This window comes from Pseudopipra pipra, chromosome 2, assembly GCF_036250125.1.
Source record: "Pseudopipra pipra isolate bDixPip1 chromosome 2, bDixPip1.hap1, whole genome shotgun sequence".
NCBI lineage: Eukaryota > Metazoa > Chordata > Aves > Passeriformes > Pipridae > Pseudopipra > Pseudopipra pipra.
In genome coordinates, this window is record NC_087550.1 from 69,035,018 (window position 1) to 69,053,790 (window position 18,773).

Sequence of the window (18,773 nt, forward strand, 5' to 3'; positions counted from 1 at the left end):
TTTATTAGACTTTCACTGTATAAAAATGTACAGTGGCTTTATTGACATGTACATTCCATTATGTTTACAGCTGCAAGATATGAGGCACACTCAGTATTGCACTTCATTAAAATTTCAGGCTCAAACATAACCCAGAAGTTTAAATGAAACTGCTGTTGTAATTTAATAATTCTTATACAGGACAAACATTGATACCTTTATATACAGTGTGATACTTGTTACATTTATGCCTTCCTAACACATTTTTTTTTATAACAGTCTAGGAAATAAACCAGAATATTCTTCTTTCCCATTCCCACTTGTGATGCGTTACAATTGTACAAGATTACAAAAAGTCAGTATACAATAATCAGTAATTTTTTCTTTCTCCTGAAAGCCAGCATCATTCATAGTCCACAGACACACAGATCCTTTAATAGCAATTGTTTATTTGTAAATGTCCAATGTTTCCTAGCCGATGACTGTAATGGCCACATGCAAACACCTCACAAATTTTGATGTCTTGGTTCAAAAAATGTCAATATCTCACAGCAAGAATTATGTACATGGTATTTGGCATCCTTCTTGCACTGTAAATTGTTCCTTTTACCTGGGTTATGAAATGGTCCCATCCTCATCCCATCTGGACTTTGTTTTCAGGACACTTGAGGGATGAGGGCACCTGTTTTTGCTCTGGTAAAAAAAAATTGCTAGTCTAAAAAGTGTGAGCATTTCTGCAAACCCCACAACCCAGAGCAAATTCTTCACCAGTGGGTGGATGGACAACATGAAGTGGACATTCTGTTCCTTCAAGTTGTTTACCTTTGGGACCTACAGTGAATTTCAGGGTGATGGGGGAAAAAGAAAAGAAAAAACCCAAAAGATTAATGCTTGCAGACAATATAAACAAACATACATTCCCTCAAAAAAACATGATAACTAAAGGTAATACATCTATAATATGAATTTATAAGGCATCAAAAATTAAGGTTTAAGAAATGGCAGCTAGGAAGGTGCTTGCACACAGTCAGATTCAAGCAAAAAGCCTGAAGGCTTAATAGGCCAAGAAAAGAAAGTCAATTAAATCTGACAAAACATGATCAAAACCTGTTAGTTCCTTAAAACAGTTATTTTAAATGCTGAACTGGTATTTGAAGAGGAAAAAAATTATCAAACTGCCATGTAATTTAAAACAATCAAATTGAAAGTAAAGAAGTTTTATCTCATTCATACTGTGAAAGAAATTCACACAACATAAAAGCAAAATTGGTAAGTACGAATAAGTTACATTCTGCAGTAAACAAAAATTCTAAGGAATTGTAATTTTTTTGGTTAAGATATTTACATGAAATAAGTAAACAAAAAGATCTCATTTTTTCTTTCAACAGCAAGGTGAATTATATGATTTAGTGAGGTCAAATCAGTAGCACATCGATTTTGAAACCAAGGCATTGGGGTAACAGTTTGCACATGACAGCTGCATAGAGATACATTATTTAATAGTTTTACACATCATTCCACATCTGGAGTCTGAATTGGTGTAGGGAAATTGAAATGTCTTTCTGTATCCAAGTATCTAATGTTTAAAGGATCAGTGCAATGACATTGCCAGAAAAACAACAAAAATCGAAAGCATGCATAGAACAAACCCATTCTAGTATCATTCAAGTTACTAAATTTAAAATTTGTATGACTGACCCTGTGGTTTTCCTAGAAAAAACTAGCAAGAAAAGATAAGAAAACCAATTAAAACTAGTTACTTATCTCCAATTCAGTGTGGTAAATTTGCTTTGTAAAAATCCTACCTGCAGGACAGTGTGGGAGTTCTTCTTTAGGGATGCTTGTCATTCTTTGGAAATCATCATGGCAAGCATTGCAAAAATGTGTTGTCCCAAAACAGAAAAAAACAGCAACTGAACAGCAGTAGCGGCATTTGTATTCTAAGAAATCTGTACCGTGTTTGGGACACATCTGAGCAAAGGAAAGCAAACACCGATTAATGAAGTACCCATGCTCTAACAATCCCAATAATTCATTTCTACATTCTGTAGTCTATTGTGGTATTACACAACATTGTACAACACATAATTACAAATGACTGTGAATTATTGTACAGCTCGGGTACGCAGAGCTTTAGAGTGAAATAAGAACATGAATACAAGTTATTTACTCACCTGAGCCCTTGAAACATCAGAGCATGCACCACAGATAAGCTCTCTGGGATCATAGTCATCTCCTTGTCCAGCCTCAGCATCACAACGAGCTTCGCCACCAAAATATGCCTTAATTGTAGATAGAAATGATTGGACATTAAATAAGAGACAACTATTCTTTTAACCAGTTCAATGTGGGGGGAAAATGATGAATGACACAGTAGTCTCCACTATGCTGATCTCTCTCCACTGTCTCTGGATACATGTTTTTGAGGTACTCAAACAATGTCTCAGGATAAACAAGACCAAAAACTGTGCAACATACCCCGGTCTATCAAGTGACTTAAAGGCTTTTGAAACAGTATTTGGATGCTCTATGAACTCTATGTAAAAAAGACAGGAATGAGGCTGAAGGCAGCACAGAACAATCCACCAGGAGGGCTTTTTACTAACTGAAGGGAATATCAGTTTTTATGCTCATGTGGGATCCCTTATAATTAGAATTTTGGTATTTTCTGCAGATTCTCATCTTATTCTACCGGGACACACTGGGCACAAAAATGCACCAAAGTGAGCCTGAAACTCTGATGAATTTCCTCATATACAAAAGTGTTTTCACACGCAGCAGTGAGATGAGGTGATGAGTAACTTCCTTCATTACCATCTTATTATCTAACTAAACAATGCACAAAATTCTTATTCTCAGCAATTCTAGCCATTCTGCAGTGTTTTTAAAAGAATGGGGAAAGTGGTCTCAAGGCAACTGTGAGGAAGGAAAAATTTAAGCACCCTACTTTCCCCCAAACTCTGCAGACTAAAAAGAAAAAAGGAAGAGTCCTACGGAATGCATGTCAGAGAATTAGGTAGTAGAGCTTGGGGTAAATAAGTGCTAGAGGAAGGAAAGAAGTAGAAATTAGATAGCTGAATGTTGCTATTCAGACATATAAACATGGAATAATGAGATAAAAGGGAAAGAAAAAGAGGGCAATAAGAAAAACACTGAAATACCAAGTATTAAATACTGGAAAGAAAATGTAAGAAAAAACAGGGACAGGGCTAAAAACTGGAGAAAGATGAAAAAAGAAAGTATTTTTGTAAGGGATGAAAAAAAGGCAGTAGGCAAGTTTCTAAAGGATGAGGAATGAAAATGGATGAACTGTGGGAGGCAGGAATAGAAGTGAACTGAGTAACTGTGGAGTAGTGAGCTAGTGATGCATTACAGTCTTTCCCCAGTATATGGAAATTAATCCTTTGTTCTCTTATTTCCAAATTGTTCACTTCCATTTAACAAAAAAATTATTGGGGTTGCCCTTGAAAATTTGATCATGAAATTGCCTTATTCCATTTATTCCTAAGGGAAAAAAGAAAACGATGTGATCAAGCTGGGCACTAAAATCAGCTTCAGATGAAAGAAGCAAAGGGAGGGGTTTAGCATTATTAAGGCTGGAAAAGACCTCAGAGATCATTGAGGCTAACCTTTGACTGAACAGTTCAGTGATTACCCAGAATTTCTACAGCCATTTTCTCTAACCACAGATAAAGAATCTCTTCGCTGATGGGGAAACCCAGGGGCTGTTTGTGTATTTTTGTCTTCTGGTTAAATTTCATATTCTCTTCCTGAAGAGAACTGTACGCATATGACCTAGAGTCCATCAGGCTAGACCACACATTTCCTTTCTACTCCTTTTCCATTCTTCCTACACTTCTGCCCCAAAGAGAGTTCACCGCAGTTACAATGAACTCCCAACCTGGGTAGAAATAATATTTATGTGGCATCGTAGCGAGGAGCTCTCCATATGGCAGAGTTAGAATGACATATGTTTATACTATTTCAATGTTGACATAAAGTATGACTTGGAAGTGGGACAAAGGGATGGTTGGAGTTCTAACACAGTATCACCTGCACATTCTTGTAAGGATGCTATCATGCTTTCGGTTTCTGAGCTGCTCTGTATATACATTTTGTATATACAACTGCTCTGTATATACATCTTTACAAGATAAAACACCGTGTACATCTCATTTGCTCAATGCTTTTTTAATTATTATCCTGTGAACAACTTCTTTTCCTGCTTTTCTACTTCATACAGAATATATTAAATATATGTTCTGTCCTAAGACATTACTTTTAAAACTACAACATACATTTAGTAATTAATCACCATACCTTTTTGCACTTGTAGCAAACATAATAAGCATATCTGTTCATAGCATAGCCAGCTGGGTCATTATAAAATCTAACACCTGGTGTCGTGATGGCCTCGCTCTTGTGCAACCCTTCATACTCCAATCTCATTAGCGCTTTTCTCCTTACATCTTCATAGAGTTCTTTGATTGGATCAAGCAAATCCTTTAATACTGTATGATTGATTTTGTTCTGAAATAAAAGAAATACTGATTAAAGTATTTTGCATCTTTATCACAACAGCTATGATAATCTGTATTATGGTCAGACAGAAATGTCATAAAAACCTAAGAGCTTGGGCAGTGAACATTTCAAAAAATGGTTTATACTATATACTCTATTTGCTGCAAAAATAGTAAGCAGGAATGCTCTTTCCGTAGCCTGTTGTTATAATAAATCATCAGCCCTTACAACAGACTAACAACCACAGAGGGATGGTCAAGAATACACAAAATATTTAGCACAGCACAAGAATATGCTGATTGTATGTTTTTTTAAATTTTGGTCCTATTTGACTTACTGCTAAGCAATTAAGAATAATGACTGTCAGTCCTCTATGGCAGCTCTTTTTCATTTAACGATCACCAGCTATTGTCATAAACTACCACAATGCAGCATGACAAAAGAAATATAGCGTGCAGAATGGCTGACCATTCCCAAACTTCATATTCCTACGGTGTTAAGGTGCTCTCCCCTTCCAGCAGCTATCATGTGATTTTGATTACAGCAATTTAAATTTTGTTGAGTATAAAAGGAATTTCTAGTAATTTAAGCTGAAGTAAGTACGTGTATTCTTCCCTACATATCAAGTAACCTGTGTTTGACCTAGGCAGGCATGCAGCTCATTTACCTTGCAAATAGGACAGGACATAAACCCGAAAGTTATCCTTGGCCCAAGCCATCTGTTTTCTAGTACTCGCTGACAGCATTGCAAATGGAAAACATGGCTGCAGTCCAGCTTTAGAAAAGAATACATATAAGTGAACATTGAAGTTACATTGACTACTAAAGCAGAAGTAGTTATTTACTTTTAAGTGGCAACATTCACAAATTCCAGTATTACTTCATTTAAAATCCTACAAGACCCCTATTTTCTTCTTAACAAGGAGAAAGAATACAAAATGGTTATTAAAATCATAACCACTTCAAAACCACCTGGGGATATATGAAATAAATATGAAGTATATCTACTAATTACCTCAGTTGTTTTTCTCCTTTATGAAATATGTGTTTTAATAAAGTAGACAGAGCAAATTAAATTGATCCAATCTGCTTTCTTGAAATAGAAGTAATGCCAGACAAAAAGAAAGCTTTTTAAGTGACCTAAACATTGTTATGATGTCTCTGTTTAAATTTTTAAGAACATAATTTGAAATACTTTGTATTTTAGCTTCTTCCACACTACACATTACAATTATAACAGTAATCTCTTGAAAGGGAAAAAAAATCCCAAAAACCTGGATAGCTGGTGCTGCTGAAAGTGCTTCAGTAAAGCAGATCATGCACATGTCATCAGCATCTTGTTTAAGAGTTGTAGCATTCTTATCACAGCCATGCAAGCATGGCAAACAGTGCTCTTCATTCTTAACGCCTCCACAGGGATGACCGCAGGGGTGCGTCTTGCTGCAGGCAATTTTAGCATACTCCTATTAAAAGTAAAGAGTTAATCACCTTTTCCCCTTCACTGAGTGTTTTGACAATGTCACTTTTTGAAGGACTGCTGGTCTGTGCAATGAACTGAGATGAAAGAACCATGATTCATGTTGTCTACCGGTACAGCAGGTACTTGGGAAAAACTGCATGTTGTGTACTTGAAATAACAATGGTTACTTATGTTACTTCTGAATAGAAATGGTTTATTGAAACCATAATTTAAAAATTTCAATAGAAAAAGAACTGTTCTTTGATCCTCCATGTGTAGTTTATATATTGAGTGCTTCCTGATTACCCTGCATTAACAGCCTTTAAGATATCTGCAGCTTTTGGTCTTTCAGGAAAGCTATCAAGTAACCCACTCTTAAGAACACATTATAAGCTAATCATTAGTCAACATAAAGCACTTCTACAGGAAATGGAATTTTAACCATCTCTAATTCCTATCCCTGATAAGTAGAAAACTTAAAAAGTTGCCCAGAAGCTAACAGCAAATTGAACTGAATTGATGTTACATTAATATAATGTATTCATAGGCAGAAAGAGAAAAAAGGATGGCCAACTTGCTTCATTTAAACAGAAATAAACAGGGTGGGATAAGAAACTGGTTAGGATTTGGCCCTCTGCCAATTTCACCCATACTGTAGGACACAAAACCACTTAGGATACATGGATACAATTGCCAAACCCAGCCAAGTCATGTTCTATGCTCACATAATACACAGGCTGTTAGGCAAACTAGCTTTATCAAGCTTTCCGGTACACCAGACTTCATGTTGACAGTGTGTATTTTACTTTATAATTGCAACACTATTGTGAAAACTTGAGATACTTTTGAAGATAGTAATAAAACTACGCAGTATTCTGGTTGACTATTGGTGTTTGTAGTATGTAACTAAAATAAATATTTAAAAACTGTGCTGTACTTGAATGATAATATTAAAACCTTTTCATATGAGAGGCCTGATTTAAAATGGACCACAGGGATGAACAAGGTTTACTTAAAATAAGAAGCAAATTTCATCCTGTGGTCTCTTCTATTTATGTAGTTAGTGATGACTGTACTTGTTAATACACACCTGGCAGTCTGCATCAGAACAAACACTTCCCACTGCTGATAATTCTGTTCCACTCCTACATCCACAGAAACGACAGGCTTCAGAACTGCTGGTGGTTGGTTTGCCTAGGTCCACGAGAGTAAACAGAACCAAAAAATGTTCTAATGAAACATAAGGGACTGATACTCTAACAGACATCTAAACAACAGTCACAGAAAACAACTAGAAATCCAGCAATTCTTATGCAGCTAAACTATTTTATTTTTATTAACAAACAATTAAAAGCATTGCCCTAAAGGAGGTGAAAATAAAAATAATCAGGATAAAGAGCAAGTAATAACACTTGTGTTTTACCTGTCTGTTCTCTAAACTCCACCATAGCCTTCATAGTTTTAGAATCTGCTAATGCCATCAGCCAGAAGAGTTTGGTCCTTCCACATCCCTCATGGAGATCAACTTTGATAGCTTCTTCTTCTTCTTTGAATACCTGTCAGGTTAACCAAACAGATACGAAATAGCATCTCTTTGTTATTTTTGTCACTGTCTCTTTGGATTTACACCGTATGTTTTATAGGTTCCGTGGAGCTTGCCTACTGCAAGCTATTTTTCTTTTATACATTCCATAACTTTTACATATTGCAGCATGGATAAAGGCTCTGTGTTTTCAGAAGTAAAAATAAATAAAATTAACTCTTGATCTAACATGGCTGTGAAACAATAGTGCAGCAATGCTAAAAAGAGAGCTGCACAACATTTTTTTTCTAGTTTAATAAATATGGAGCTTGGCCTTCATAACTCCTATCCAACTCATCCAGCAGACAACAGTATATTAAAAGCACAAGATAACATCAGAAATATCTTCACATAACCATGCCAGTAGTTTATCAGAGCAACACTGATAATTATGGTCTTAAAAATATGTACTATAGAATAACAATTATACAAGTGTGTAATATTAACATTTTCGATTTTCACATAAATACACAGTGGATACTTTTTGCTACAATGAAGAAAATATAAAATTTTTGCAAAATCAAAAAACTGCATGAGGTCCTTAGGGAACTTTATGCAGTCTCTTCTTTTACTCCTTTCCCAAGTTTTGAAGGCAGTTCTGTTTGCATTCATTTTACCTGCAATGCAATGAAAGTTAGAACTTTTCTGGGTATGGATTTATACTCTCACTTTAATTCTTATCAGAATCAGAAAAAAATCAACCCTCTAATTGCTTCACAATGGATATTACATAAGCATGTTGTAGTAACTTACAGGCTGTTCTTTCTGGAAGGGGGAAAAAATACATTAAAGAGGAATGTATGACTGAAATTGGACAAAGAACAGGAAGCAAAGAGAAAACAGGAGAGGGGGAATATGACAGAACTTAAAATTGAAATTGAGGGGCTTAACATGAGAGATGTAAAGGTAAAGGCAAAGGTGGTGAATAAAGAGCAAAAGTTTAAACATGCTTTTAGAAGTAGATAGGAAAATCTGTTAAGTAGCTATTTTGGACAGATTAAAGGAGAAATGTGAGGACTTCTATGAGATAAGAACTTACTTTTTATCAACTGTAATCTGAATAGGCTATATAGGAGAAATCAGAAAAATAAATGAGACTAAACTGTGCTGTGCCGTGACAGAAGAGCAGACACAAAAAATGATCTTCCTGGGATGACAAAACAGGAAAATTTCTAAGGGGATTGCGAAGATTTTAGCTAAGAAAGAGAAGATAACGGATGGCCATGGAACTGCCAGGCTGAGACTTCACTGCAATTGCAGAGGCACCAGGAAAAGTGTTCCACTGTAGAGTGAAACTCAATACCAGTAGTCTGATGTTTACATCACACATGCTCTAGACTAGCTGATCCCATGCACTGAATGACCATTAGCTGTGTGTCCCTCTATCTTTTGTTCTTAGTTTCACCTGAAAATAATCCAGTTCACGCACTCCAAGGCTGCTCAATGACAGAAATCAAAGCACGTTAAAGAGAGATGATCACATCTGCTTTAAAAGCCCATTCCTGATCATAATTAAAAAGTTAATATAGATGCATTCTAGGAGAGGGAGAAGAGGAATGATTTCCATTGAATTAACTTTATTAATGACATTTATTATTTTAATCTTTGTGCAAATGATTGTAGTCAAGAGGGAAAGGGGAAAATAAAGGACCACAAAAAACATAAGAGAGAAATAGTGTCAAGAAAGAGGAAATGTTCAATAATTTCAGAAGTAAAAGCATCTTCAACATTAATTTCAATGAGAAAAAGCAAAATTCCATGGAGAATGTTGTTTCAAGTTTAGAGATGAAGAGGATAAAAGAATAACACAAAAGAACACTAATTAACAGAGTACTCAGCAATTTGCAAAAACTCAGATCTAAGTCAAAGTTTCAATCCTAAAAACAAAACCAAAAGAAGTCAGGAAATTTTCAAGCTTATGAATATGACAACATACTTATCTGTGAAAACAGAGTGAAAGCTAGAGGAATATTGTGCAATAAGAGAAGACTGACATAGAAGAACCAGTAGGAATATTTGCTATCAAATGGTCTTCCTGGATATGAAAAAAATATACATACCTTAGAAATGAAGAGGTTGATAAGCCCTGAGTTCATATGACAGAAGTAAAGGAGATATAATTTAACAGGAATAAAGAACCAATGTATACTTAAGAAGGTCTAGGGAGCTCCTAAATTCTCCTAAAAAAGTGTTCCGACCCAATGTTAAACAAGAGAGAAAAAAGCTGATGTAGCAAAAGAACTAGAATTAGGGACTGCTACAAGATTTTCTAACCTTTTTCCAAGATAAGTGATAAGAAAATGTAACTAAAAACAACAAAAAAGCATTAAATGGAAACTTATCTATCCCATCTCTAAAATAAAATAAAACAAAACACCCTTTTCAGATTTGATACCTGCTACTGCCTTTTACTTATATATTATTTGGGGAAATGCACACAATATATGCAGTGCATACAACATGATGTCATGTATACTCTACCTGTCTCTGATGAGTTTTTGTTCGACGATGGAGATGAAGGAATCGGTCACAATCTGTGCACAAATTCCCACAGACATTACATAAAATGATTGCAGCAGTTTCACCATCATCGTGGTTATCACACATTGGCTGAGAGAAAAAAGAAAAAATACAAAATAATTCCTCTTTATCACTTCCTTTCAGCATCTGTTTTTATTCTCCCCCCAGTCACACACCCCACACTTCCTCTCCAATTTATAAAGGGGGATAAAGAGCTTGTTTTGACTATTAATGCTATCTTTAGAGTAATCAATATTTAAACAATTACTCCTGGACACAAAAAGCCTCAATTTATGGCATCAATTTTTTTGATGTTCTTCATTTCACGTTTTCTGTGATGTAGCAAAAATGTGTTTTTTCAACAATGTAGTTGAGACATCGTTTTTAAGTAGTGTTGAAACTAGTTGAGGAGATTTCTGTTGAAACTAGAGAAGAGCTTTATGTGGTAACAGTGGGTTATGGGCATGTTAACAGAAAACTTCAGAGATACAAGTATTCAAGCTTAGTCAGCAGGCATGATATTTACCCTTCATTACTTTGATATGGTATGTTTACTCTGTTCAAACATCTAAACAAAGCTGTAGGTCATCTAGAACTCAGAGGCAATATGGTTGAAATAACAAACTTTAAAATCCATCGTAAAATTAAGTTGCTCTACCGATACAATTTTTTTTAAAATTCAACATGGTTGTGTTTTGCAGTTCAAAATATCTGCACAAATAAGAGTTCAATCACTGATTTTGATTATGCATATGTTTGAGAACAAGTTTCCATTGTAATCACAGAACATGTGGTTTCCATGATACTGCTCATGCAACTTGGAACAGAGTTCTTCCAAAGCAGTTCTGGTAGGGAGACTCACATTCACCCTCAACATCTCAATATCATGATGTAAAACAAGATTGGGGAATTTCAGGCTGGGTTCAGTAGCTCTAGGAATTATTTGTTCTAAGTATCCTGGGTTGTTAGTGCACAATCTTTCCTTGCCTCCCATTCAGTTAGAAACAGTTTCTGTCTCTTTGGGGTAATCATTCTCTACTGAGATGGGGAAGTAGTTATTGAGGAACACAAAAGAATTGATTTTATTATGTGAGAGGGATTAAGACAGAAGGGAAAAGCTCTGATAGAGGGTGTTGTATTAACTTAGTCAATCTACTCAAAAATCCATTCCATAGGTGTTAGGAAGGCCTTGCTTCATCCTGAACTTAACCTTACTGGTTTAAGTTGAAATTTCTGTTTTCTGAGCAGTGCTTGTCTAGAACACAAATACTTCAAATGTGTATGTACAATCTCCCCTGGGAACAAAAGGGACGAATAAGGTTAGGCCAAGTGTACCTTTCCCTACCATTATTCTAAATTCTTTGATAACTGAATAAATAAAAATAAACACAAAACCATATGATTTTCAGTCTCACCATCTGTTTCTGTTGCCCATCCTTTCCCATCCATCTTCCTGAGGATAGTCTGTCAACATGATCCTGATCAAGAACACAGAGGGATGCTAAGGCCAGCCACAGCTATTGAAAGACAAGGTAGAATTAAATGTCATAGATACATTAAAAACAAAAAACCAAAACTCAAACAAATACTAAAAAAATAAACTTTGGCAGGTAAGAATGTCACTGTTACCTGCAAACTCTATTATTTTTAGCTGAAGCCTGGTCATACAACCCAAGTTTTTTATTTTCCAAAAGAAGCTCCAGATACAATAAAACTTACTGAACTTTTGGGAACTACCTTGTTTCTTTCAGGTATGTCACTTTATGATTATAAAAAGAGTAGCTACCACACAAGAAAGAAGAAGTGAAGAAAGAACAACAAGAGCACATTACAGAGAAATACGGCAAATATAGACTTGCATATTGCTCCCAAACATTGCAGGCCTTAGGGAAGACAAAATTCAAGGACACAGACTAATAAAAATGAAAACAAAACCAAAAACAATCCCCACAAAACTTCAGCTTAATGAGACTGATTTCCCTGTGTTCTCTCCTCACTTCACAGGGCATTTGAAATTACCCAGGATGCCCTACTAAAAGCAGTTCTACGTTAACTATTCAGAGGAAGCTTTTCTCTCTTCTTCTCCTTTGACTAGAGTAAAATCCTGAAGAGATGAGTTACATGAAGATAATTTGTCAGTAAGCCTGAAACCCAAATTGAAACACACTTGACAGCTGCATTTTGGAATAGTTTGATTAGAACAAAATTGTTTTTGTTGAAAAACTCAACTGGACTCTCCTCCAAAAAACACACCTCCATGACAGAGTACAGTCAGTCAAAAGAGTAGCTGGACTGATGTTCAAGGCTCTTCTAAGACCTGGTTAAACTAATATGGTGACAGCTGAAGCCAGTGGCAGTCCAAGACTCTGTCCTCCAGAAAGCAGGGAATATATGAGTAACAAAAATGATGAAAACCACATGAGTGTCAAATGCCTGTAACCATTGCAAGCCTCTTTTTTTTTCTACAATTATTATGCCTGAGCAGCTAAAATCTGTACTTTCTAAGATAGTAGGAATGTAATAATTTACAAATATGCTTTTCGTGGTATTTCAAGAAATCTATTAAGGTTGAATCAGTCCCAGTTTCTATAAAAGATTCATGGAAAAAGTTAAGACCAAGAAAAGAAAAACATACCAGGTTTGTTTGTAAGGCTCAGCAAATAATTTTTTATTTTGAGACAAACACAGGTGAAACTTAACTTAATTGTCCTAGAAAACATCTGTTACTGTTTTCATAATACCCTTGAGATGTGGCAGCTGAATACCTAGAAGTCAAACTACTTAAAATAGTTGCATGGAGAGCTGGAAGAAGACAGCTTATGCATATTGTGCAATTTTCCACACAGATGATCTCATAAATTTAATAAAAGGGAAGTATCACAAATTTAAAAGTAGAATTATGTCAAGAATAAGCCCCCAAATGTATAGGTATCACATTTATTCTTCATTATTTCTGAGATACCCAAGATGCATATTTAATTATAATTCAGTTTTCACTTGTGTATTTCTGCCACAAAGAAGACAATTAAATCTGCTGAGACATAGGGAAAGAAAAACTTTTATTAGGACATACAGTGATTGCTTTAGCATACCTGTCCATTATGCACACAGCTAGATTTGGAGAATATAAACTGTATACTGTATGCATTGTTTCCTGAAGCAACCTGTATAAGGAAGTTTGTTCTACCATAGAGGAAGGCTCCATGTGGGACCCAATAGATGGGCTCCCACTGCACATTTACAATGAACTAATGCTCAATTCAGTGAAGTTCTTACTCTGGTTGTTGCAATGCACCTCACTGGTGATCTGTATTCTTCTTCCATTTTGGTCAGAGCTATGATGGTTTCAGCAATAGCATTCTTTGTCACACGTGACCACGCTTCTGACAGATGACCCTGTTAAAGAGGAAACACAATTTATTATAGCTTTTATTAATATAAGAACAACTAAAATTGTAATTAGAGCTGCTAAAAACAACATTAGATTAAGATCTCAAGTTAGAACAGAAAAAGAGACAGTCAGGGATGACTTGGACAAATCAGGTCTTTCCATAGAATTATTTCGGTTGGAAGGGACCTTAAAGACCATCTATTTCTGAGTTCCCTGCCGGGGGTAAGGTAACAACTATCCACTAGACCAGGTTGCTCAAAGCCCCATCCAACCTGGCCTTGTTTTTTAAATCACAGATCTAGTAACAATTAGCCCTCAAATACTCAAGTAACTGAGTGAGGCAGTCTCTGAGCAGCTACTGGAATAAGTAACTTAGAATAGGTAGAGGGCATATGATTTGAAGAATGCAAGATCATATTCCTAAAGTGTTCCTCACTCCTCCTGGAGAAAGAAAGATGCAGAGCTGGAGCACAGGTTAAGTGACTGTGAACACCACACAGATCACAGTGGGTTCCTAGAGAAATCAGGTTCACTTGCCTAGCTCAGCCATCCTGAATACTCTCCACAGTTTCTCTATTTGAAAGAAATAAACAGGAGTACACAGGAAACACCAGGACTACAAGCACATTTTCCAAACTAACCTTTAACATTCTGAGCCTATGGCAATGATTCATACTCTAAAGTTTCTGATTCAGAGACTGCTATCTCCTTCAATTTTATTGTAATTTGTAGATTTCTAAACCTCATGCTAAAGGTGACAAATAATTGAGGCTCACTGGACTCTGAAAAGGAAGGTATAATGACTAATTCAGATGTAGGTAATTATACATTGCAGATGTCGAGAAAGTTCTGTGAAAGGAATCATGATGTCACCCTAATGATAATTAGCAGCTCTAAAAAGCTTCAAAGAAGGGTCTTCAAACAGAGACATGCTTTATTTGTAACTCTTCTGAATTGTGCAATTCTGAAATCTTGTGGTCAGAATCAACAGCAGCAATTGCAGAGAACTCCAATCCATCTTCATCAACTTTGAGAAGGACCTCCTTAATCTAAGTTCAGTGAATGGTTTAGAAAACAGGACTCCAAAGCTGAAGATACTGAAAGACCTTTCAAAGAGTACTCACAGAAGCAAATCTGCGTCATTTAGAGCATCTCACTGAAGCAGGTACAGAATTAAGGAAAATAAAACCCTCTCAACTAAATTCCTTTCCCCATAACATAAACAAAACCTTTTTTTCTTTTGCCAGTATTGTTTCTGGGAAATAGCTGATTCACCTTTCATCAGTATTGCTGCAAAAAAACTTGTCTGAAGCAGATACAGCTATGGAAAATTTAAGCCCAGATGGTTAAAGTAATAAGCAATTATAAATGTAGATTTCAGTCAAAGAAAGAAGTCAGTTTCAACCAGAAAATCCACACATGAAGTCTACATACTGTTACATGAAAACAACACTATTATCTTACTCCACAGATACTTTTTACTTTTCTATTAGAGTTCTGAGTGCTCAAGATTTTTAAAAATTAGGTTTCTAACTTAATAATGTAGACAATGGCCCACAGTCGCTTACCTCCTAAATTTCTGGTACAAGTGACTTATTTAAAAGCTTATTTCAAAACTAGATTTCTGTTTAGCAGAATGAGAACTCAGCTGGCTACTGCTCCTAGCCTAGACTCTGTCCTCAAAACTATACTTTTTTTTTCTTGAGATCAATTCACATTTAGCAGCTCAACCCAATAATAACCATAATAGAAGGTAATGAAAAGATGCACTCTTCATTATTAGAAATATTAGAATATCCTCCACACATTTAAAGGATAGAAACTCACTGCTGCCATGTCTTTGATGAGTTTAATGATGATCTCTGAAATCTGTGTAGGTGTTGAACCCTTCATCCACCAATGACTTTCACCTCGACGAATGTAGCTGCAAAGGACATACAGTAATAGATGAAGTAAACTCAAGTAATTAATTACTATTTGTCGAAATCCAGGACAAAGAAATAAGTGTACATATTCAGCACATAGTAGGTTGTGGTTTGTTTTTTTTTTTAAAATTGAACTCACGAATAACGTGACATATGGCCAAAATGTTATACAGTTTTTCCCATTATAAACAAAGATTATAAAGACAACAACTGACTTCAAAGAAGGTGCCTTTAGCTTGAGAATATATACATAATTTTAAACAAACCTGGAATTGAAGATCATTGGAAGTGTGACTGTAGTAACTCCTTTGCCTGCAGTAGTGCCAGCTGTCCCTGTGATAGTAGTTCCTTTGGCTTTTAGCTGTACAGTGAGAGCTTTGGCAATGCATCCCAAAAACATGTCCAAGATACCTAGTTTATTCCAATCTCCTTTTTCTGTTGAATGAATGATATCACTTATATCTGCTGGTGGAAGAGACTTCACTCCTATAATACTAGCCAGGCGACTAGGGGTTACCTCAGGCAAAACTCGTCTCAGTAATGATGTTACCTGGAAAAGAAAAATCAGAACACAACAATTCTTACCAAGACAGCTGGAGTTTTCAAGCAAAATCAAATAAAGTCTTTCTCCTTCACAAGCTATTTCAGTAAGAAGGACTGAATCTAATTTCTGTACTTAATTACTACTGTAAGAAATTCTGCAATGCTTTTATCTTGCAGGAACTTAGAATTCACCTAGAGAAGGAACAGCAGCTTACAACAAGATAGTGCATTAGCTGTATTAAGGCAAATATGTTTATATAGTTACGTTGTATAATGTGCATATAACTATACACATGCTCAGACAGACAACACCCAAATTCAGAAAGAAAGATATTAAAACTCTGCTTGAAGATACCAAGAGTAGAAATGAACTGTCTAGTTCCACATTACTACACTTACAGCCTGAGTGTAAGACACATGCTAAGGACTCATGCCAGTTCAATAACAGACACTGGTAATTAAAAACCTCTCATCTTACCTACACAGGCTATATGGGCATTATATATACATAATATGAAATACTCAAAACCCACTGGATACTTAGATCCTGTCCATTTGACAGACATTTTTACCATCCTCTACTTATTCAAGGTCTAATCTTAGCCAGTGCAACCTTGCTTCATCTGTTACGATGATTTAGCAAAACAGTCATTGGTCATTCCACAATTCTAGCTGTCACTGTGCCTTAAGGTCAAACACAATATTAAAACTATTGCCTCCTCAAATCATGCAAATATTTACCAACATTTGGAGCATATGAAACATATATAAATTGGGGCAATTATGTAACTCTCTCATACCCTTTCCCCCAATGAAGTGGCATGAAATCTTACCTCACACCTGAAAACTTTACTGCTTTTTGTACAGAACTCCTATTTGCAATAAATAAACACACCAGCTTTTAAACTTCATACATTTGAAAAATCGAAAATTAGCAGCTCTGATATATAAAAGGAGCACCTCTGGTTCTTGCAATTATATACAATAATTGTGGACAAAGTTGTCCTTTATAAATAGACAAATGCAATACATGAACTTTAAGTCTTTTTTTTGGAATGTACTACAAAACACTGGTAAAAATGTAAGTAGTACCACAGTCATAAGGCAGTGCAAACTTTAGAATCTGAACTTTCATCTTAAAAAAGAGAATTCTTAGTCATTGCAGCAGAAAGAAAATTTCTGACAAACCAAACATACATACCTAGACATGGATGAAACTGTTTTAAACATGACCAATTGGGCTACTGTGAAGTAAGATTCACTGAATACTGTGAAGTTCAGATTGACTGAAGAATCCTTTGCAACAGCACTCCCAAACAAAAGATGCATGCTTATGTAAAAGATCCCCACCCATTAGGACATACAAAATTACTAACTGCTCTTGTGCATCCTACTCAATTTCAGCAACAACCCCCGCCAAGCAAACCACATGTCCTTTTGATGTATGGTTTGAAAAAGCACTTTACCCTGCCCTATTCAAAATCCTTCAGAATAAGGACAAGAAAGGTGAAGGGCAATATTACTTTAAGGCATTTCAGTTTGCTGCTTTAGGTTCATGATGACTTAATTAAGCAATTTTGGGTTCCTATACCTCAGTTCTACCTCCTGGAGACAAAGCATTACAAACTTGCTCAAAAGTGACTTTGTTCTAATTTCATAACTGTAGCCTTCATTGACTTCAGCACTGTTTGTGCTTCCTACAAATAGTATCATACAGTCAAATTGTGGTGGTGCTGGAGTATATATGTATTTATATATCAAACACATAAAACTTTTTAGTCCTCTCCTCATTATTGTGGTAACAAAATGAGTTGCGTTATTTACAGTTATTCCCTATGTGGAATATTTAATAAGAAGAATAAGTTCAAGTACACGTTATACTATCACGCACACAATTTTAGGATTCTAAAGACATTTTTCTAGGAATAAACAAGGAGCAGTTGGCACTCACCTGTCTTTGCACCCTGGGGGAAGCAGTGTGTAGCAATGAAAAGAGATCCTGGAGCAGAGTCAGCTGCTGAGCCAGATACTGCCGGCCCACATTGGAGCCGCTCAGTGCCAGAACCATGGAGAGCAGCTCAAAGCAATAGGCGTCAGAAGAGGCATCTTCATCGTTGGGCTGTGAGTTGGCATTCTCCTTGCTGGAGATGGCGTGCTCCCATTCTTCACGCACACGCGTTGCTTCCATTCGGATGGCCTGGACTATATGGGCACATACCTGTCCAAACAGAATCCAAATACATAATAACTCTAAAAACTTTTAGAAAGTGAAAGTGATTGTGTTTTAGGCACCTTCACAACTACAGCTAAAATGGAAAACCTGTGAAATTTTGCCCGTGCTTAAATTACTTTTTAACATTAATTCAAATGAAGAAGAAAATTTGCATTTAAGCATAAAGTAAAGACCAGATAAAATTCTTCAGAATTAAGATTTAGATTTAATACCGAATTTGCTCATCTTCATTCTGGAAAATTTAATTGAAATTATTTTCTTTTTATTTTAGTTCCTGCCTTTTAGTTTATTTTTTACCTAGAATTCAGGCTAAAAAACCCACCAAAAAACCTGCATAAAAAATCCCTATAAAATACATTTACTCAATACCCCCAAAAGAAAATGACTTATTAAAATACTTAAGTCTCTTGATTTGTTTATTACTAAGGAAGCTTAAAAACTGTAGAAATAATGTTTTCATTTTACCAATAGCATGTTAAAAATAATTTTTAAGAGATTTTAAAGTTTGCTCAGTGACAAAAGAGTAGATTCTGCTTAACTTACTAACCTAACAAATTTCAAAATTAATTAATAGCTCTTTTATTATTGTGAAAAATCTTTATGGCAATGTTTGTATCAAT

The 18,773-nt window shown here is 35.6% G+C and overlaps 1 protein-coding gene across 18 annotated transcripts in view; it reads right to left on the reverse strand.

The window, feature by feature from the left end:
• The window catches only part of MYCBP2 (MYC binding protein 2), a 178,923-nt gene continuing 160,150 nt past the window's right edge, over positions 1 to 18,773 (reverse strand). For all 18 annotated transcript variants that reach the window (XM_064645933.1, XM_064645942.1, XM_064645939.1 and 15 more), the window contains 14 exons: positions 17,872 to 18,138; positions 15,644 to 15,927; positions 15,280 to 15,376; positions 13,338 to 13,457; positions 11,477 to 11,578; positions 10,023 to 10,151; positions 7,383 to 7,515; positions 7,050 to 7,153; positions 5,775 to 5,963; positions 5,168 to 5,275; positions 4,300 to 4,509; positions 2,154 to 2,261; positions 1,785 to 1,950; positions 1 to 810 (listed from right to left, as the gene is read on the reverse strand). In XM_064645933.1, the coding sequence (XP_064502003.1) occupies positions 695 to 810; positions 1,785 to 1,950; positions 2,154 to 2,261; positions 4,300 to 4,509; positions 5,168 to 5,275; positions 5,775 to 5,963; positions 7,050 to 7,153; positions 7,383 to 7,515; positions 10,023 to 10,151; positions 11,477 to 11,578; positions 13,338 to 13,457; positions 15,280 to 15,376; positions 15,644 to 15,927; positions 17,872 to 18,138 (2,133 nt within the window). In that variant the 3' untranslated portion in view covers positions 1 to 694. The remainder of the gene's footprint in view (positions 811 to 1,784; positions 1,951 to 2,153; positions 2,262 to 4,299; positions 4,510 to 5,167; positions 5,276 to 5,774; positions 5,964 to 7,049; positions 7,154 to 7,382; positions 7,516 to 10,022; positions 10,152 to 11,476; positions 11,579 to 13,337; positions 13,458 to 15,279; positions 15,377 to 15,643; positions 15,928 to 17,871; positions 18,139 to 18,773) is intronic.